The sequence below is a fragment of the Doryrhamphus excisus genome, linkage group LG5 (assembly GCF_037039965.1).
Source record: "Doryrhamphus excisus strain RoL-2023G ecotype Guam linkage group LG5, RoL_Dexc_Guam_v1.1, whole genome shotgun sequence".
In the NCBI taxonomy this organism is placed as follows: Eukaryota; Metazoa; Chordata; class Actinopteri; order Syngnathiformes; family Syngnathidae; genus Doryrhamphus; species Doryrhamphus excisus.
In genome coordinates this window covers 23,466,743-23,488,939 of record NC_136361.1, presented here as the reverse complement: position 1 = coordinate 23,488,939, position 22,197 = coordinate 23,466,743, and the positions used below count along the sequence as shown (strand labels likewise).

At 42.6% G+C, this 22,197-nt stretch overlaps 1 protein-coding gene across 3 annotated transcripts in view; it reads right to left on the bottom strand.

The window, feature by feature from the left end:
- LOC131105249 (RNA-binding motif, single-stranded-interacting protein 3-like) overlaps positions 1-22,197 on the bottom strand; it is a 150,262-nt gene that overhangs the window by 87,886 nt on the left and 40,179 nt on the right. For all 3 annotated transcript variants that reach the window (XM_078790937.1, XM_078790939.1, XM_078790938.1), the window contains exon 7: positions 20,300-21,655. In XM_078790937.1, the coding sequence (XP_078647063.1) occupies positions 20,300-20,374 (75 nt within the window). In that variant the 5' untranslated portion in view covers positions 20,375-21,655. The remainder of the gene's footprint in view (positions 1-20,299; positions 21,656-22,197) is intronic.

The following is a 22,197-nucleotide window of genomic DNA, read 5'->3' as shown; positions in this document are numbered from 1 at the left end:
GGACTCATATTGACCAACTTTGGCCAAGAGTTAATAGAGTTTCATTATCAAAACTGGGGGGGGGGCACTCCAAACACACAATGGTGACACAATGATTTTATTTAAATTGTAAAAGGAGAAATAGGAAATATAAAAACATGTAAAATGTCCTTTTAGAACGGATGCGGAGAACACAAACGGAAGTTGGGAAAATGTGCCACTGAGTGAGGAGAGGAAGGTCCGGGCTTGAGGGCAGGAAGGCCACCAGAGAGGTCACTTGTGCTGTTGCTAATCTATCCTCTGAAAAAACATTAATTGGGGCTGTGGCTTAATCCTGAAACACCTTGGGGATCCTTTTAGCTGCCGCGTTGCAACTAAATTGGCTGGACCGCCTGGCGAACACGACCGTGATTCTCCAGCCTCCGTCATGTTGCAAACATCTTATGACGAATCCAAACAAGACGTCATGGAGCCACCAGAACGGTTGGTAGCTAGATTAACACTCATCTCAGTCTGCTTAGAATTTGCTTTTAACTGAGGTAGATTGATGTGCGGCATCGGGGCTTTTTAGCATGTCTTGGATGAAAGTCTTTCAATTAACGATTTAAGGCTTGATTTAGCAGCGAGGAAGATGATGGCTTGTGAATTGAATTAGGCTTTTGAGGGCTGCAGGCTTCACAAGCCTTTGAATTAAGACAAATTAATAGAACGACTGCAATTCTTACTGTGGCTGGAAAAAGCAAACCACTAATTTCCCAGCGTTTACCGTTCATGTTGTATCTCGGCACATCAGGTGTAGATCAACAACGCTCCAATTAATTGAGAGTGCATGTTTTTGGACTGCGGTAAGTAAGTACACGTGTATTACTGTAAGAACTACAACGGTTCTGCTGGGACTTTACAATTACACACCATAATGATGTGAAGACTCTATTTTATATTTTATATATTTGGATGTACTAACAGTTCCAAATGACCGGGAATTTCCAACCACGCTAAAAGATACCACACGTGTTTGATAGTCAATTTGGCTAACGCTAGCTAGTCTCTTTAGTGGCAGCAGAACATTGGATCACACTTCAACCATGTTATTATGGGAATGAGGGGTTGCGTTCAAAGACATCATACTGCATCATTTAAGATGACTTCACGTGTTTTGAGTATTTTTATTTTTTATTTCCAAGCATAATTAAATGCTGATAATAACAGGGGCTGTTTTCATAGTTGAATATGATTCATTAGATTTTCTACATGGTCAACTAATCATCGAATATTGGTTTGTTTTTTTTAAAGCACAGTTATGGGGGTCCCTTCAATAAGTAGTTTTCATGTGTGCCTTTTTCCCCCTCAGAGAAAAAGGCAGCACCCAGATGAACAAATAAAGACGGTTTGCAACAACAGTACTTTATTCATTTGGAAGATGAATAGGAAACATGACGTGAAAAGCGACTTGCTGAGGCTCTAAGTTAGCGGTCTAATGTCGGGATATGAAACGGATGAAGCAACAGCAATACCGTTTTCAACTTGCAGATTACTTTAACTTTTCAAAATACTTCCACACTGGGGATATAAAATGAGGTTGACGTAACATTTGAAATGGTACGCCATGTTGGTGGTTGCTATGAGGCAATAAATCCGTCAACGTTGATGGCCGTTCTCAATCCTTTGGATTGTGCAACGTTATTAATGCGTAATGGGTATAGGTATTCGGTTCGGAGTTCGGAATGTCCGTGAATGCACCTCGAGAATGAGGAAGTGTTCTTCCGAGTCAAGTAACAATACAAAGTAGCAAAAAAGCAAATAAGTAAAAATCTAATAAATTAAGCAATGAATAGGGTGGCACAGCTAGGAGACCAGGGTTCAATTCCACCCTTGGCCATCTCTGTGTGGAGTTTGCATGTTCTCCCCGTTTTTCTCCGGGATTCCTCCCACATTCCAAAAACATGCTAGGTTAATTGACCACTCCAAATTGTCCATAGGTATGAATGTGAGTGTGAATGGTTGTTTGTCTATATGTGCCCTGTGATTGGCTGGCCACCAGTCCAGGGTGTACCCCGCCTCTCACCCAAAGACAGCTGGGATAGGCTCCAGCACCCCATGCAAAAAAGCGGTAGAAAACGAATGAATGAATGAATAAGCAAGGAATGTCCCAGTCAAGTCATTCATGGTTATTCCCTTCAACACTTCCGCATCCCAGTTGGGCTGGCGGCAGTGTCTCATATTTGCGCACGAAGCCAACGAGCACATTTGCCACCCCCACATCCCATCTTCACACATCAGCCCAATTGTGAGATAAGCACCCCAGCCTTCAGCTTCTCAGCCCTTATCTGCATCATATCGCTTTCATGTGCCACAATTCTTTCCAGGAAAGCGATATACAGTCGTCGCCTAAATGGTTAGTCAAATACTAATCTGACAACCTGTCTGCCGACAACATAAAGCGTGTCTTCAAATGTTACATTTCAACAGGGTTTGGCAACACTGTTTCTGAAGGGCTTTTGAGCAAGCCTTAAGAACCAATATTGTTGGAGTCCGCAACGTCTGGCAAAAGTTAAATGCTTTGTCACGCACTTGCACAAGGCAATAGCACGCTGTATGATTCAAATATGCACCACTCATTTAGCACAATGATTTTTATTGGCAGCCCCCCCCCACCGCCACCCCGACTATTCACTCGGGAAAATCATTAATCTGTCATGGAATTCAGCGCCAAGTTAAATGTATAAATCAGAATTAATAATTGCTCTTTTCTGGAAAGCAGACCTGCTGCCTGACAAAATGCGGTTTACCAATAACCACCGATGGATCGCCCCCCATCACCCCTGACCCTCCGTGATTGTGTTTTGCATTTCAAATTGGAGAATTAGATTCCCAACGTGAGATAAAGAAAAGTTCGATAGTTTGTGCAGCCCAGACTCAGCCAGACTGCGAGGTTATCAGCCAGACCCGCACCATGAGAATACGCCGCGTCTCACAAATCCTATTGTGGCATGAAATGTCACGGCACATTAGCTACATGAGGGATTACCCTTCCTTGCAAAAAAGAAGAGCGGGAAGGAGTGATGGATGCAACTATTCAGTGCGGACAGGTAAAGGGAGGTAGGGGAGACCTGGAAACAGGAGCCATTAAAAGCTCTGTATGTCAGTGGGGTAAAGTTAATAGCGACAACATATTTGAGCATGGAAGCTGTTGGCACCTCTCCATTATGCTATCCCCCCCCCAGCATCAAAAGATTTAAGACTCTGCAGGAGCAGGTCAGCAATGAATGATTAAATAATTGTACATTTTTATAACTTGTAATTTGTCCAGCAACAAAATATAGCAGAACCTTGGTTAGCGTCATACGTTTGTTCCAGAAGCTCTGGCTCTAACTGAAGTGGATGCAAACCAAAAAAATGTTTCCCATAACAAATAATGTAAACCCAATCAATTTGTACCAGAAAGCCAAAAATGTTTGTATAGTTTTGCAATTAGAGTTAAAATGCATAAAACTATTTGAAATGCATTCCAGAGTGGGAAAAACTGAAAACGCAAAAAAAGGCACAGCCTCATGTTTGAACCCTAACCCTAAAAAGTGTCAATAAAAGGTTTCATTTTGTGTCTTTCTTTTGGAACCACAGGTCATAACAACATAAGATTTTGGTTTGGCCGGGATAATAAATTACAAGTCAAATCCATAACTCAGATCATTAATGGAATGTTAGTCTATTAGAACATGGTGATGCGAGTTTGTCCTCAATATAAAATAAAATTAGTTTGGACTTTGTGCAACGGCTATATGCTACACAACTGAGGGTGTGAAACCAAAGTATATCATGAGCACTTGGTGGGGGTACGGGGGGGTTGAAGAGATTTACGGTTAAATCTGTGAAAAAAGGTTCCTATAGCAAGACGTCCAAACAAGTCTGCTTTTAAGATGATCTTCCAAATGCGTCAACGCTTTCCTTCCCAGTTTGGGCTTCATCTGTATCATTGCCCCCCCACTCTGATCCCATTCCATTTTTTCTGCCCCAACTTTTGACCTCACATTCCCACCAAACGGTAATATGGGCTATATTCGTATGGGCGATATTCGTATGGGCGATATTCGTATGGGCGATATTCATATGGGCTATATTTGTATGGCCGATATTCGTATGGGCGATATTTGTATGGGCGATATTCGTATGGGCGATATTCGTATGGCCTATATTCATATGGGCTATTTTCGTATGGGCGATATTCGTATGGGCGATATTCGTATGGGCTATATTCGTATGGGCGATATTCGTATGGGCTATATTTGTATGGGCGATATTCGTATGGGCTATATTCGTATGGGCGATATTCATATGGGCTATATTCGTATGGGCGATATTCGTATGGGCTATATTCGTATGGGCGATATTCGTATGGGCGATATTCGTATGGGTGATATTCGTATGGCTGATATTCATATGGGCTATATTCGTATGGGCGATATTCGTATGGGCGATATTCGTATGGGCTATATTCGTATGGGCGATATTCGTATGGGCTATATTTGTATGGGCGATATTCGTATGGGCTATATTCGTATGGGCGATATTCATATGGGCTATATTCGTATGGGCGATATTCGTATGGGCTATATTCGTATGGGCGATATTCGTATGGGCGATATTCGTATGGGTGATATTCGTATGGCTGATATTCATATGGGCTATTTTTGTATGGGCTATATTCATATGGGCTATATTCGTATGGGCAATATTCGTATGGCCTACGTATATTCGTATGGGCAATATTCGTATGGGCGATATTCGTATCGGCGATATGCGTATGGGCTATTTTGGACGGCATCCATCCGTTGTGCCCACTGTTCATGGTCACGGGGCCTCGTGTGCCAATCAAAAAAACCTTAATTTTTGCCAACCAATGATCCTTCACTCCACTATGGAGCTTCTGAAAGATGTCGGTCATACCAACATAACTAACAGAATTTTGCGACATATTTTGCAAATGTTGACACAAAATGCATCATCAGACTGAAGCTCTTTGCGTGAAAAAAACAAGTCGCATTGTTAGTTTATTCATCAGAAACGTATTTTAGCGTGCAGGTAGTTTCCCTCTTCTCGAGCAGGAAGTCCCACACATCATCGATTTTCTTCTTGAGGCAGACAGGGAAGAAGGAGCAAGACCTCTGCTGAGAGGATAATTCTAGTGGTGGGACTGCGCTTCGTATTTCTGCAACTGAGGTGACCTAAATGCTCCTCCTGTCTCTCGAGGGGGGGGGGCTCATCTTCTGGGTGGCATTTCATGTGTGGATGAGTGTGAGCATTTGTGGTCAATTCTAACAAATAAACTCATTTATTGTTCGTTTAAATTTCTCCTGCATGGATTGTACCATCATTAAAGTGTGACAAATATGCCAGGAGGGGCAGATACGTTGTCACGGCAATGTATACTGTACATATACATTACCATAACAGCAAAGGTATGCACATGCAGGTGGGACCGCCCAGCTTTTAATTATTCAATATAGGAAGTTAAATCAATGAAATATTCAGACTGCCGACAAATGATTCTGCCACCTGCTGTTGAGCAAAAACGATAGTACGATGGTAACAAACGGGAGAGAATAAAAGCCAGCATGCAACCAGGAAGCACATCAGGTATTTGAAGAAGAAAAAGGTAGACGACTTGAACAGTCAGAGAGGTATTATTACCGCGTTTGCAGCTGGGTGTCCATTCCACTTCTATCAAGCGCTTCTGCGACATTTACAAGCACTTTAAATGCTATTTTTATCCTGGATTGTCTGTTGACACGCAGAGACCCTAACACAGAAAGACTGCTCCGCGATAGACTTGGCTGCTGAGCTGCTGGAAACCACCTTGTCTTTGAGATGGGGGTGTCTGCTTAGGGGGCCGCAATATCAAGTACAATCAGTCTCCACTAAGAGATACTTGAAGGTTTTAGACGTCCTCGATAAGGAGAAAAACAACAACTTTCTCAAATGCTGAGATAAAGGATGGAACATTTTATTCCACCTGCATGAAATAAAAATGCTTCGTCCATTTGACACCAATACGCAAGGCGGCACTCGGCGTCGATATGACGCACGCATTTTCTTCGTTTTCTGAGTGAAAACGATATCGAGTGGTGAGTTAAGTTGAGAACAAACATGCCTTGCATATGCTGTCATTTTTTTCAACCAGACCTTTAAAATGTCCACACAACCTATTTTACTTTAGTACTTGCTTGCAATTTGTTGCAAGCAAGTATTAATTGCAAGCAAATTACAATAAATGTTTTTTTGTCTCACTCCTTTTGTATTTTCCAGCTCTACTTAGAACCTCCTTACGATCAAGCAGTACAAAATGTAAACAATTGCAAGGTTTCAACCGTTGTCCAGATTGTGATGAGTGTAAGTGTAAGTATCGCCACCTCACAAACTCCTCTCTAATACCTCCGTTATCCAAACGATGCAAAAGATGCATTCACAGGCACTTCAAACATCACAACATCGTCTTCATTAGGCGTGTATGTGCGGTCTAAAATAGAAATAAGTGGCTATTCTCATCACGAGTCAATTCAACTTAAATGACTTATGTTATAAACGCAAGTCCTCATTGAGAGTTAAAGTGTGATTTTAATGTTCTGCTTCTAGAAACTAATCTGAAAATATATTAACTATCTTTTAGCTTGATTTTTTAATGTATGTTCCTTTGAGGCTGATAATAAATACAAATCATCAATGTGTGATTCATCATTTGACAGAGTAAATTCTGGTTGCTCGTTAAGCAGATGACAAGCAAGAGAAGAAAATAATTAAATTGTGTTTATGATATTCTCCAGGAAAAAAAAGGTGTAACATTGTAAAAGTGGGATTATCTTCTGGTGAGCTTTGGTATATAGTCCTCCATCTTGACAGTCAAATTCATTAACGCATTCAGCAGAGCATAAAATACCGTTCATGCATTTCTCTCCAGCTGGTGCCGCACTGTGCTCTCGTTTAAAAAGAAAAACACGCTGGATGTTTGCATCCCAGCAGCTTCATCTTGGGCTTGTTCAGGAACTGGGGAAATTTAGCATTTTTTACTTTCCAAAGAAAAGTGAAAACATGACAGGAATCACATAGAAAATATGTTTGGAATACATTTTAACTGACAAATATTAATATTAATACTTCTGTGGTATCATTATTCAGAATTTTTTTTTTTTTTTTAGCACTGCCTGAGCTGCCTCCACTGATCCCCCCGACAGTGGTTTGAACACACGATGTACTTGTGACAAAGATGCTTTCCAACAATAAAGGAAGAAGGAATACGGTTCTCAATGTAAAAAAAATATATTACAGAACTAAAAATGACACATTGTGTAGAATTTTGGGCTGGCAAACAGTTGCTCCATTGCCAAGTTCTAGTTGCCAAGTTGATTAAGGGCTATAGAAATACACTTGACTTGGGTTGACTTGACTCGACTTGGGTTGACTTGACTTGGTCATAGTCAACCAGGAAACAGCGACCATTTATTACTGATTTTTGAGGGAGCAATATTTGAACCACGATAAACTGGGAAGGATGACTGTATACCCATTTTCTCCCAACAAACAAACTTCGGAACTTAGTCGACTGCTCTCTTCAAGTTCGTAAAATACATGCAACGACCTTTTACACATTTAGAGTAAATCTAAATAAAAGTATGGAGAGGAATGTTTCTGTCTTGTATTCCCAATGAAGCTGCCCCCCCACTAACAGAAGCTGTAAATATCTCCTATTCATAGCATCCTTTTCCAACATATCATGGTTTTACATTGGAGTCGGTTCTAAGCTAAGTTCCAAGGTTGTTGTCCATATCAGAATCACGTCACGCCGGTTTTAAGAAAAATGTGTTTGACATTCGGAATTAGAACCGACAAAGAACGCTAATCGGGGACATGGCCGCCCTCCACTTTGGGAACATAAACTATGTTTAACAGCCGCCGACGTAATGCGAGGACAACGACTCCCCCCCGCACGGCTCCAGTGGCTGTGATGGCTCCGCTCTCTGCTACTTCAGTTTATGGCTGCAGAAATACTTGCTTTCACAACTTAATCGCAATGTCGCCAGTATTGTCACTGAAGTACACACACACACACACACACACACACACACACACCGAGCACCGAGTGCACAGAAAGTCCAGGCAGTACGCCTCTGTAGTGTGTGCCAGCCTAATCTAGTCAGGCCTTTTATCCCATCTCCACCCCCCACTTCCACTTAAACTAACACTTCACTGGGAGCCACAAAGCTAGTTTGCATGCATGCTCAACACACACAAACACACACAAACACACACAAACACACTCCACCCTCATTGTTAGTTTGTTTCTGTGTCTGGCACACTTGCTTGATCTCTTTGACTCTGACTCCAGCACAAACCCGCACCTCGTGCACCAACAGCCAGACGATGCATTTACATGAGAAGTGCACTGAAAAAAACACTTTTGGATTTACTCGATTTTATTTACATTTTACATTTTAAAATGATGCTTTCTGTCTTTAGTAACTTTTGTTGTTTTCTGTATCAACACGCAATTTAATCATATAAATAACAAATAGAGGCGGCATGGCGGTCTAGTGGTTAGTGTGCAGACCTCACAGCTAAGAGACCAGGGTTCAATTCCTCCCTCGGCCATCTGTGTGGAGTTTGCATGTTCTCCTCGTGAATGCGTGGGTTTTCTCCGGGTACTCCGGTTTCCTCCCACATTCCAAAAACATGCTAGGTTAATTAGCCACTCCAAATTGTCCATAGGTATGAATGTGAGTGTGAATGGTTGTTTGTCTATATGTGCTCTGTGATTGGCTGGCCACCAGTCCAGGGTGTACCCCGCCTCATGGGATAGGCTCCAGCACCCCCGCGACCCTCGTGAGGAAAAGCGGTAGAAAATGAATGAAAAAGAATGAATGAAATAACGAAGAGTGGTAATTACTACAATTCTATAAATCTGTTTATTTTTGTATTTAACCCCATTCTAAAAATGTGAGTACATTATATTCCATAAAGAATTGATTGTCAAAGATTGTACAGATTCAAACCTTTGAATGTTAAGAACGCTAACCCCGTATTACGGCCAAAGAACTCTCACAGAAGGTCGGCGTATGTGAGCACAGAAGAACAAGAGCTGAATCTGGGTTATTTCTCCTTCCAGTGAGAAAAACAAAACAAAGCCAAGCAAAGCAAAGCCAAAGTAGCGAGCCAGTTTTGGGAGTGAAAAGTATGGATTGAATGTCTGGCTTAACTGTCCATGTGGTACTGGCGTGCTTTTATTTTGATGGCCGGAATTACCAAATACGGAATGCATTATGCCGAGTGGGTTGGTTTTTTTAAGTTGAGATTTTCTATTGTATTTTTTATTTAGACAAAAGTAACCATACACAGCAAATGTGGCATCGCCGTCAAGTACATTTCCAGAATGAAATCCCAAACCGAAAATCCCAAACAGAAAGCAAATAAGGAAATATACAAATAAAGATGAAAAAAAGAAAGCTACAAGTACAGACTACCTCAAGTTCTTAGGTTTTGGACAGGTACTACAGATACTACAACCTGAGTGTAGCCAGTTCAGGTTGTTTGTGTGCATGGCCGGAGGGAACCGTGGTTATTACCTTCAAATTGAACATTATTTAGCAACTTGAGGGACGATGCTCGTGCAGACTGGTGATTTCATACAGGCATTTATTTTTTACAACACATGGTAATGGTAATGGTAATGGTAATGGTAGTAGTTTTATTTCATTTGAACATGCATCAGATTAGAAGAAGAAGCAAAGCTTATTAAATCCTACCCCTCCATCTGGTACTTTTACAATCACTAACTGTTACATTTGTTCACTTCCTGCTTTCCATAATACAGTCTAAGGTTTTTTTATTTATTTATTTATGTTGGTTTTTTTATTTATTTTTTTTAAATAATGTACCTTGTACCGAAGTACAAGGTGATATGAGCATCCAATGCCATAATGGGTACCATAGTAAGTGTCAATATAGTGATATATATAGCACATCATGACTGGTTCAAGACTCTTCATCCTTGACTCTAATTCCAATTAAGGCAGAGCAAACGTATACTTTTGGTAGCCTTGACTTTTAGGTCGGAGATTTATGTCAAAAAGTCATTAATTCATACTGCAGATGAAACATGTAAAAGTTTGTGTTACTGACATGTTTGCGTAGTAAAATGCTGTTTGTTATTATTTCATTTCTTATTAGTTACCATGTCATTTTCACCCTCAGACCAAGTCTTAGATCTTAGCTAGAGCCGCCCTAAATGGCAAACGCTGAGCGGTGTTGTTCATGTTGTTATGGGAAAATACTAATAAAAACACACAATGTTTTCATGTGTTTGCATTCATCTAATTACAGGTCCATTATTTTGGTAGAAGAATCCACTAAAGGCTCAGGAGAACAAACATCCACTCCCTCACAAGTGTGTGTGTGTGTCTGTGGCGAGGGGGGGCCGGGCGGGGGGGCGGTGGGGGTGTCAAAACAGCTTCATTTCAAATGCTCCAGTTAATCAGGAACAGCCAATGTTTTGACTGCCTTAACGTGCATGTTAGCCCACAGCGACACGCTCAGTCACTTCAACGCCTCAGATGAAGCACGGCAGCTCCAAAAAGTCATTTGACGGGTTGGGGGGGCAACAAAAGGGGTGTTTTCATAGGATAATCCCAGGCTTGGGATGGCAGGGGTTTGATTGTGTGGGTGGGGTGTGTGTGGGTGTTTTATTAAAGATTTCATTAGCAGGGAATAGGCGATGTTTGGCCTGGTTGCCCCCCCCTGGATCAGGGACAAGGGGGTGAACGCCAGCTAGACAGTTTCAAAGGGTGCAAATACGAGCATGTATGGAGTTTTAATTGCGTCTGGTTTTATATTCTGTCAAACCGAAGGATGCTACTTCTTGCGTGTGTTTTCTGTACAGTTGCACTCAATAATCATAAGTACAAGTCAGTACACAGTACAAGTCAGTACACTGTGTGTCTTGTACACTCTTGTACAGACTGAACTGGAAAGTGAAACCAGCAAGAAAATGGAAAAATGGAGAGCAGTGAAACATTTATTCGGTATTTTTAAAATTGTATGCTACACGTTGGCAGGTCCGCACTAATACTGAACATCCTCCCTGCCTTTATAGCGAGACTACGATTATACAGTCACTTCCTGTTGGCCATTCTTCCAAAAGCATGCTTAGTTTAGAGGGGACAAGATGTTTTTTTTTTATACATTTTATTTGGGCAAATATATGAAACATTACAGCATTTCTTACATCAATATAAATATAACTCTCCATTATTTACATTTGTATACAATTTTCTGATCACAAGCCCAAAAGGAGTAGGCTGAAGCAAAAGCTTATAAATGCCTACCCCTTTTCGCAAGATATAATCATGTTCATGCCACAGTCTTGTTTTCCCCTGTTATTATTATCATTGTAATATTATTATTGTTATTATCATTAATCATTATATCATGATTGTTATAATCTTTATCAATATTACCGTTATTATTATTATAATCATCATTAATATTACCATTTTCATCATTATAGTAACAATTTTTGGATTTTTTTAAATTATTTAATTTGACAGACTTCATTGCTTCTTGTAGAGTGCTGTATCATTCCATCAATGTTGATTAACATTTAAGAAAAAAATACATCCGAGTTCATTAGTGATGACCGATACTGACTGATACTTTAGCAACTCTCTCCACGGAATCATGTGTCACAAGAAAAAAGGAGAGATTTACCTTCTTCCCGTTTTCTTCACTGAAAAAGTAGTCAAGGTGAATTTAAGTCGATGTCAATATGAACTGAACTGAATACTGAACATTCATTTGTCGGTAACTGTTCACGTTAAACGTACTCAACCTGCCGGCTTAGAAAAGGAAGGAGCGCTGGTCAAAAATAACGAGAGGAATTGATGAGAGTGAGACAAGAATGAGGAGATAAAGAGATTCAGGGACCAAGCGATAACTCAGGGAGGTGGCAACATACGAGGGAATCCCTGGGGCCTTTCTTTCAATTATCGCTACGCTCCCCGGCGGAGGAAGCGTTCGGCCACCTATGCACGAACCTTCACACCTTGGCCCCTCACAGAAAGGCACTCCACATCCCAATGATCGCTGGAAGATTTGGGTAATAAAGCCTTTACACCGCCATCTCCTTTGGTCCGCCCACGCTACACAAATACAAATACAGTAGTATTTTTAAAATCCTACATTTTTATATAAAGGCTCGATGAAATCTATAGTTATTGTCTCTATGGCTCCCATGTAAGTAGTCGTTATTGTGTTCATGTATTGTTTGGATGGGATGGGGTGGGGTACATGACTCAAAAGACAGATTTAGTTACGTATGATGAAACATGCTAGTGAAAACCAAGTGGAAATGTGACATGAACATGTAACATGTAACATGAACAAAACATGGTTTGCAGAATCATTGGAAAAATCCCCAGTCCAACTTTTGACACCCCAGATCTCCAATCATCATTTTCTATGCCGCTTATCCTCATTAGCATCGCTGTGATATGCTGGAGCCTATCCCAGCTGGCAATCTGGAGTGGCCAATGACGCTAACATGTTTTTGGAATGTGGGAAGAAACCAAAGTACCCGGAGGAAACGGGGAGAACATGCCAACTCCACACAGAGACGCCCTAGAATCGAACCCAGGTCTTCCCGATCTCCATATCGCACAACTCCCAAATTCCATAACTGCTGATTGAGAAGCTTTAGCTTGATGTTGTGACCACTTCACTAGCTCTGTGATATTTGCTATATTTGCTATATGGTAATGGTAATGGTAATGGTTTAATTTCATTTGAACATGCATCAGATTACAATTGAGTGCATCCCATAAGCAGTTCCCAGTCCCACATGTCCGAAAGGAGTAGGAAGAAGCAAAGCTTATTAAATCCTACCCCTCCATCTGGTACTTTTACAATCAGTAACTGTTACATTTGTTCACTTCCTGCTTTCCATAATACAATACTATACTTATATACCAACAACAAAGCCAAAAAATGGAATACCGTTTCCTAATTCCTAATTCCTAATTTTTGAGTCAAGGTTTCTTCTGGACCTTTTGTTGTACCCTGACTCTTCAGCACCAAGACCTTTTGGACAAATGTTTCTCCATCTCGGCCGTGTTTTCAGTCCCGTCTGTATTTTAGCGGCCAAACCTCGCAAGTGGAATTAGCGCCATAAGCATTATTTGACAAAGCATCTCATCGCCGTCTCTGTTGTCTGCTGTGAGGCAATATTAGATCATTGGCCAATCTATCAGGAAGTGTTGGAGCGCTCAGCACTTTCCACGGTGTAACTGAGGTGGAGGAGCTCTGACAGGAGCTTTTAAGAGGCACAGAATCCATTAGACAAAGGTCGTTGCAAAGTGGCCAACTATTAAAAATGCAGAAGCACCATTATTGCCTCATCCAACAGAGAACTTCTGCTTCTTCACTGCATCGGATTTCATTTCTCTCACTCACCGGACATCGGTGCTGCTTTTTCGTACGGTCATCTGTTCTACTTTTGATATTCTCTTCTGTCCTTTGCATTTCTTCTCCAGATAGGTGTTAACCAATCTGGCCCCTGCGGTGCACGCCCTGACCCATCGGATCACACAAAGACGGGCTCAGCGGGGACTACTACAGGGACCAAAATAGAACAATCCAGCGAGAATAATAAAAGGACATATATGGCTGGTTAGGAGAGTCCCTTATGCAGTAAGATCTACATAAGCCTGGCACACTGAACAGATGGTGGAGAGAGAGGGGGAGAGTCGGAGAACCCAGAGCACAGTGGGAGAGGTAGCATGGAGAAGAGAAGGGTTGGGTATTAAAAGCAGGCACCAGAAGGACTTTGTCTACTCTCCGTGTTGGCATACCACGCTACCAAGAGCAGAGCTCGGCAACCAGCAGAACGCTAGTAGGCCTTCAAAAAGCCCACGCCCGAATTGTCACTATTAGTAGTGGAAGCACAGCTGATGGCGGCCATGAGCAGGATGCACGCTGTGCCGTAAAGCCTGTGTTTACTTTGCACAGCGCCCTTCCGTTCGTACGTGTGCACGTGATGTGCACTGCATAATTAATGGATTCTGTTTCTGCTCAGGTGAAGCGCTTTAAGTACGAATCAGAACCCCAGAAGAAAATCATAACATACGAAGAAGGACCAGATGATGGGAACGTGAAGGGATGGTACTAGCAGATAAAGAACCGATGGACATTTTCAGACTTTCAGAGTTTGAGTCCATCTGTGAAGAAACTCTGCAGGAAGTAGAAAGCAGAAAGGTCACAATGGAGTCGTTCCCAAGGAATGCTGATTATTCAGGAAGTGGCCTGGTAAAATACGGACGAACAAACACAAATGCACGACAGTCCAACCTCGGTGTGGATCGGTGTTCTACTCTGACATTTGAATTATTTGGAGTTCATTTTCAGTCTTTATGGGGTTTATGAAGCCAACCACCGAGCATATTTACATATTTTTCTAGGGCATAATAGAGAGTAATTGAATGTGAAAAGCTCATTTTAAAAAGCATGCAACATTCCATTTAGATGTCCGGGCGTGTCTGCATGTGTCATTACTTTGATATGGGCTGAACGCTGTTTCTCATCACCCTAATTAAAGCGCGGCAAGTGCCACTGAGCACATTAGCACACTGATCTACAGCAAACTAATGATCGGCTGGTTGATAGTGGGACTTTTTTTTTTCTTCTTTCAGCTCTCTCTTATCTTGTGCTTAATGATTATCTTCAAAGAGCCGCACCATAAGACCACTATTAGGGAGATTTGGGGGTTTTTCCAAAGCTGAACTGTGAAGGTGGGAGATGACGGTTTCTGGGTAAACGCCAGGTGTCCATTTTTGAAAGAGAATGAGGTCATATGTCAGGAAGGCATGTTGACTTCATGATCGTATTCTTTCCTCAGAACATGGAACAAAGCAAACCTGTACATCAGTAAAATGAGAAGTCACACAGCAGGACTGTTATTGTTTTTCAATTGATTTTTCTTAGGAAGCTACATTACCTGCCCCCACCCACTAAAACGTAACGCTACTTAAGGAGTGCAAAAATCACAACACGACCACAAAAGGAAAACTATTGTTTTTAAGAATGGTGTTTGTAACCGGCACCACTTGAGCCATCTTGTTTCAATTGAACAAATCATTCCGAGAGCAATGTCATTTTCCTTGCAGACAATGGCCGCCCTCCAACCCTCTTCTACACATGATTAAGGGCCACTAGTCACACATGGGAGAGGATGGCCTGCAGCCCCCCTGTTAATGTGCAACTACTGCACCTATAGCCCATTATGAAGGCTGGGAAGGAGCCTTTCTCTGCTTAATATTCTCACACACACACACACACACACAGTTATCCCGCCAAGTGCTGTCGGTTTGGTCATTTTGTAACTGCCTTTGTGTGCAGGGGGTGCAAGTTTAAAGATGGCTTTTGTGAGGCAGAGAAACCTGTGCATATAAAGCCGTGCATGTACATGATTGATTTCCACCAGAGAAGAGGCCCCAGTCTCTGGAATCAAGATTAATAAGAAGCCATTTACATCTCCAATCAGATCACTGAGCAACAGAGGGAATATGTGCGGAAGCCGGTGGGGGGGTGGGGGCAGCGGGGGGACAAACCTCTTCAGAGACACAAAAAATGGAAAACTGGCTGCTCTGTTTTTTTTTTTTAATGTCCAACAAAAATGTTTTTAAATATCTGATGTTTTGGTCAGCAGGGTAGTCATGTGTCAGCCATCTTTTTTTTTTATATTATCCATGAAATGTTTTCACTATCTACTTATAATATGATGGGTGTACATTATCTGCCATAATGCCATAATATCTGTGTAAATTAGTAGTGCATATTAACATATTAACTGTCTGTATTGTATACCAATGTTTATTGTTATGCTACGTCCCATTTAAAGAAAAAGACGTTGGAAAATGGACTGATGCTGCAATATTCATGCAAAGCAGGTAGCATATTTTAATAATTATCATTTATCAACATATATTTATCATTCAGTACAAAAAAAAACATGACAGCTGCCTACACACGCAATTTCATACACACAACAATTACACAAACATCCGACCCAACCCCTTACACACACACACACACACACACACACACACACACAAGTGTTGTGCTGTAATGACAGCAAGCTGTGCTGACAAGGAGGTCGGGCAGGTGAGAACACACACACACAAAAATACTTACATGTTGACACACAGCGGATATGTTAGCGCACATCTGTTTCACACAAATAAAATGTGGCTAACCAACTCATGTCATGCTCACACACACGCTGGCTGCCGTGGAGATTGTCCACAGCTTCATATGCACGCATGAATATATGGATGGATGGATGGATGGATGGATGGAAACCACCACCACAATGACTCCTTTGGAGTTTTTCTTAAGGTTCATACAGGTTGCTCGTTAATCGGATAAGCAGGAACGAAGACAATCCTTCACGAGATACTTCTTAGTGACATATTTTTGCAGAAGAAAACCATGTGTGGTCTTCCCTTTTCTTTGTATGTGAATTACATGGACCTCTTCTCCAGGAAATGCTCTGTTACTTTGTTGGAAAAGTTGCATCACCTTTTGTTGAGCTTGGAATTATAATCCTCCATCTTGGCCGTTAAATTCATACATTCCTCCAGCAGAGCATAAAAATATATTGACTGCATCTGACTTGTTGCTGACTCTAGCGAACTTTACTGTTGTGTATTTAAAGGACGTTTTTTGAAAAAGCCTGTGCCAGATTATCCGCTCTGTAGAAGGATGGCAGCGACAAGCACCTTCCAGGTCGTGCACGCCTTCGCCCCTTTCGGGTGAGGAGGCGTACTGCAGTGCCAAAGAGTCGGCATATCAAATTTTGGCGACTGCAATTATTGTCAACATTATTTTGAGACCATTTTCCATTAATGTAAATGATGCTATATGGCATAATTATTATTATTATTATTATTATTATTATTATTATGTATATATGCTATTGAGTACACCATATCAACTTTAATATTGTAATTCAAGTAAAAAAAATTAAAAATGAGCGGAAACATGTGCATCATGGACACTATGAAATATTCCTCATTTTAATTAGTGTTGAATTATTGTCTGAATATTTCCCAAAAATTTAGAAATAATGTGAAAATACTCTGAAGTTGGATGGAGTATGCTGGTTAGATTTATTGGGGGGGGTGTCTGACTTTGATCAACATGCATGTTTTAGATGCAGAAAAATCATTTTATAGTTATAGTTCAGAATCATGGCAGCAGATCAGGTTTTATACGCAGGGATGAGGAATGTATTAAATTGTGTAGAACGCGACACTGCACTTGCTACCAAGATGGAGGATTCCCTCACCGCTTCCTTCCGGTATACCACCAACGTGCCCAGACCAACTCTCGTCCTCCAGCCAGTTTGGTAAAGACAGGAGAAAGCAACCATGCCTGCCATTACGAATACCAAAGCCAGCAAAATGATCAAGTTTGTTGTTAGTGACCGTGCCGTTAACCGAGTTATACACGATCATGGCGGGCCTAGCTCAGAGTCGAGTAGGACGTTTCTCTGTACCAGCTGTACAAGTCATAGGGTAGACATGTTTCTGCAAACATTGTGTTGGCGACACGCTGACAAACACACATCATCACCATGTGTGGAGGTTCAGGTCATGTAGAAGACGTAGCCCCGCCTACTCTCACCTTTCTGCCCGACATCTGATCAGGACACTTCACAAAATGTTAAAAAAAAACTGAAACTATCCAAAAAACACGTTTATGAGGATCTGCCTCAACTACCTCGAATGACCCCACGCCACTGTCACGCACACACGGAACACGCAACACTCGGGATGGCTGGACACAATTTGATTTGACCTTGACAGCAGGGTGAGGGAGCGCTGGTGAGGGAGATGATGTGACGGTCTGGGCCAGATGCTTGTTGCAGATACTCCGGAGAAATGAGATGACCTTGAACTGAGCGAGATAAATGATGGAAGAGACGGCGTAGGGTAACCTCAAAGATGTGACTGACACGGAATGTTCAACTTCATCTAACATACATGAGATATGAGATATGAGATATGAGATGCGATAACTGGAGGTTTGACACTAAAATACTAACATGTATTCTACTTCCTCAATACTGGTACAGATCAAGGAGTGAAGTATTAGAATCCAATCAAATTTCATTCTCTAATTTATCCAATGGTGCATCTCCAGCAGTTTTCAGGCATCATCTTGAGCACAAGTTGAGGCATCAGCACGTCTTTAAGTTGACAAAAACATATTCAATGTGGCAGCAATTTATTTTGAATCTTTTGTTTTCAATTCCATTTGTTTCTTGGCCTCCCTCTCTTGCCGGTCTCTCTCTTTCTCTCTCTCTCTCTCTCTCTCTCTGGGCGAGATTAGAGAACAACTAAAAGCAAATTTAAATGTGGCTGTGTGGAGGAGTGGGGGTGTAGGATGAGGACAAAACTATTGTGTTAACGCTGAGTGCATTTTAAAAAATGCACATTCATTTCTATAAATTAACGAAATGTACAGTTGAAATGCAGAATTCGGTGCAAGTCAACTTTATTCATGAGCGTGATAGGTCTACCAAACTTTATTAAGCGGGATATTGTGACGGAACATTTCTATTAACTGTGTGTTATATATTGTTATATGTGTTATGTCATTGCTATCAGCAAAAGTTTGCTATGTGCAACTTCCTGTCAGAGTTTTGGATGTAGCAATATGGATTTTGGTTATTGGGACAGCCTTTGTGCACCCCCGCCCCCTCGATGACATCAAACATCCTGCAAATGCACACTTGAAAGATGCAGACTCCGAAATGGAGCACAGCTACCGTTTTGGTTGTCGTGCAAAACGCTGGACGTTTTGTCGTGTTATCGATACAGTGTGTGAGTCCCCTTGTGTTGCTAAGACGTATTTATAGGATTTTCCAACTGGACCGCTTGCTCCCAAAGATGTATTTATACGTCTTTTACAATACAACTTTCCAATAGAAGAGAGCACGTTTGGTGCAGTTTTAGGTTGAAAAAAAGGCCACATTTTATAAGAGCTCAGCTTGCATCTTTTCCATTGAAATTTTAACACGTTTGCACACACACAGTTCAGTTGCAAAGGTGAAAACTAGCTCGTTCAGTTAAACTGAAAGAATATTTTTTGTGTTTATGTTTTCACAAAAAGCATTTATTTTTTTCAGCCTTTTTTGTTGAGAACTGATATTTTTCTAAATGTTCTGCTGATCATGAAAGAACGTGCAGCGTAGCTCTGCTTTAGGAATCCAAAGGAGATGGAACGATAAAAGGGGGTCTAAGCAATTGCTTTGCACAAATGGGTTAAGGTGCAACACATTTTACCTGATCTTCCCACACACCGCTCATCCAAGGAGATAATCTCTAAATACCTGAAGCATCCCACTCCTACACTTTCATCTGGTCTTCTCCCACCATCCATCTCTCTTGCCTACTGACCTCCTCACACAGCTAAATATTGCATCCAACATGCAACAGCAGATCCTCACTGTTCCTATCACACAAGATGATAGACGGAAAGAAGCGAGTGATGTGAATCATCGCCAACGATGGGAATGTTTAGCCGGCTTATGTCATACCGAAACAATGAGCCCGTTTAAGGCCATTTTTCTAAACATGGACGAATAGGAAGATCTGATACTAATATGCGTCTGCATGTAAAGAAGAGAACTGCCTGTCAAGTGAAACCTGCATGGTAGTAGAGAGACAGGCCGCATCACCATCAGTGAAAACGGATGGTGGAGGAGTGGGAGGCAGTCAGAAGTCAGTGAATACGGGATAATGGAGGGACCATGCGGGCTGAGGAAGGGTGGTCCTCATGCCCCAAACTTGAACTTGGAGCTGGTGGGGTCAGAGAGGGGAGGAGGGGGTCAAGTGATGATTGGGTGAGCGGAGGGAAGAGGAAAAAGCCAGCTGTGTGACAACAACGTCTCTTCAGACACAGATGGGGGGTGTGGGGGTGGGGGGGTAGCAATCCATCTTATGAGGCTGTGCTTTCTCACACACTTTAAACCTCAACTAGAAGGAGGATGTGACTTTTATTCTCTCCTTGTGAAGCGCTTTCTAAACGTGCATCAGCTATTAACCAAGAGGTCTTCTAAGGCCATACAGTCGTTTGCCAAAAATGCATGAAATAGTGATTGGTAGCAAAGTAGCAGCCGTTAAAGACCATTTCTGGCCGGGTTCGAACAAGTGTGCTTTTGCATGACCAGCGTGTGTATCGGCCTTTAAAAACAGGTCAGCGCCACTGACCATCCTACCTTGGTTTGGAGGTAGTGGGGGTAGTAGTAGGTGTACTGGGGGTACATTTGCTGCTGCTCCAAACGCTTGCCCATGTAGCTGGAATCCAACCGGAGGTCCTGGAGGCTGGAGATAGAAACTCGCCGTTGGGGTGCAACCTCGCCGAGGTGGTCGCCCGGATCCTTTCAGACGGCTGTCTCAGTGAAGTCGGGATGCGGGGAGAAAGCAGTCTTCTGTGTGACACTCGGAATTTCAGTCCGTCTACTTGCCTCGGAGCACAGGGCAAAAAAAAAAGTCCTCCTCTTGGTATCAGCAGACGGATAGAATCCAGTGGCGACGATAAAGGGGTTTAAATAGAGGGCAGGAGAGGGTGAGAAGAAAAACAGATATGAGTGGATACTAAGAGGCAATACAGGAAACAATAGGAGGGATTGGACAGCAGGACAGAGAGAGTGTAAAGGAGGGGGAAGAGGAGGAGAGCGATGAGGAGGAGGTGGGAGGAATGGATGGGATCTGGTTGCCGGTTCCTCACAGTCTCGGCTCTAAAAAGCACACTCACTGGAGCCTCCTCGCTGCTGCCCTGCACATACCCCTCAGTTTGCCTTCCTGCCGTCTCTCTCCTGTCGCTCCTGGTCTCTTCCTCCTTTCCCGCGCCTCCGTTTCCCTTCTGCTCCCAACCCTCACACCAGGCAAGACCCTGATCCCACCAAAAGCCTCTTCCGTATCCGGGAGAACACACGCACTCTTCTGTGTTCTATCCTCCGAGGGCAGTGATGAACTCACACATGGATGTGGAGCTGGAGGGAAGAGCGGGAGGGGGAGTCGGATGAGGGAGGGTGGTCTGGAGCAGTCTGAAGCTGTGACTGCCTTTTTTTTTTTTCTCCTCGCTCTCACTCCCTCCCTCTTTTGTTAACCTCCGGGAATAGATAGGTAGATAACGCAGGAGTCCGAAGTGGAGGATGAGCAGAAGAAAAAAGCTTTGGTGAACAACTCCTCTCACTCAGGAAGAAGCGGGTGTGAGATCCAGACGTGCTGAGGAAAATCCCCTCTGATCCACAAGGTGCCTCCTCCAACTCCCTTTTCTTCTCCTCCTCCACTCTGCGATCACTCGTTCTTCTCCGACGGCTCGCTTCCCACTGCGTCTGGCAGCCGTCAGTGTCTGTGTGTGGAAGTGGGAGAGTGTTTGTGTGGCCGCTGCCGTCTGCTCCACTCTGGGCTCAGACGGAGGGGCTCAGCTTCAGCGTGGCTACGCTCCTCCCTCCTCCTCCTCCTCCTTCTCTCCTCCTCCTCTCCTCCTCCTCTCCTTGTTTTTTCATGGAACTATAGAACAGCGGGAGTGGTCGGTCCTGAAGAGTGGATGTGTCGGCACAACCAAACTGAAGAGGAGGAGAAAGAACACACATGGGTTGTTCTTCTGGCAGAAAGGAGGAGCTGGAGTATGAAGCAAAAGGTTAAAGGTGAAAAGGGGATACACAAGGACCAGACATTGAAAATAGAAAAGCCCCCCCTGCTGGAGCTGTTTAGCTGCAGCAACAGTACATCATAAAAACTGGATTTAGATTAAGATGAGCATTAGTTAGGATCACGTTTCCTGTCATCTTTGAGTTATGCAATGCCAATGTCTGTTACCTAAAAAAACCCAAAACAGTATGACACAAATATGCACACACGGGATTGAGTGACCCGTCCACACACACTCAGCTCACATAGGTTCTCACTTCAGGCCGGATACAGAGTAGTTCAGTGGCGGTGTGGCACATTGACCCACTGACACAGTGCTGCCTCCTATGTGACGTAACCAGGTTTAAGTAGTACTCTTACATAAGCAGAGTGAGCCACGCATGAAAGCCTGATCTGCCCTCTGACTGCAGCAGGCTGTGGAAAAGGAGACAATGCAAACTCTGCAGTGGAAACGGAA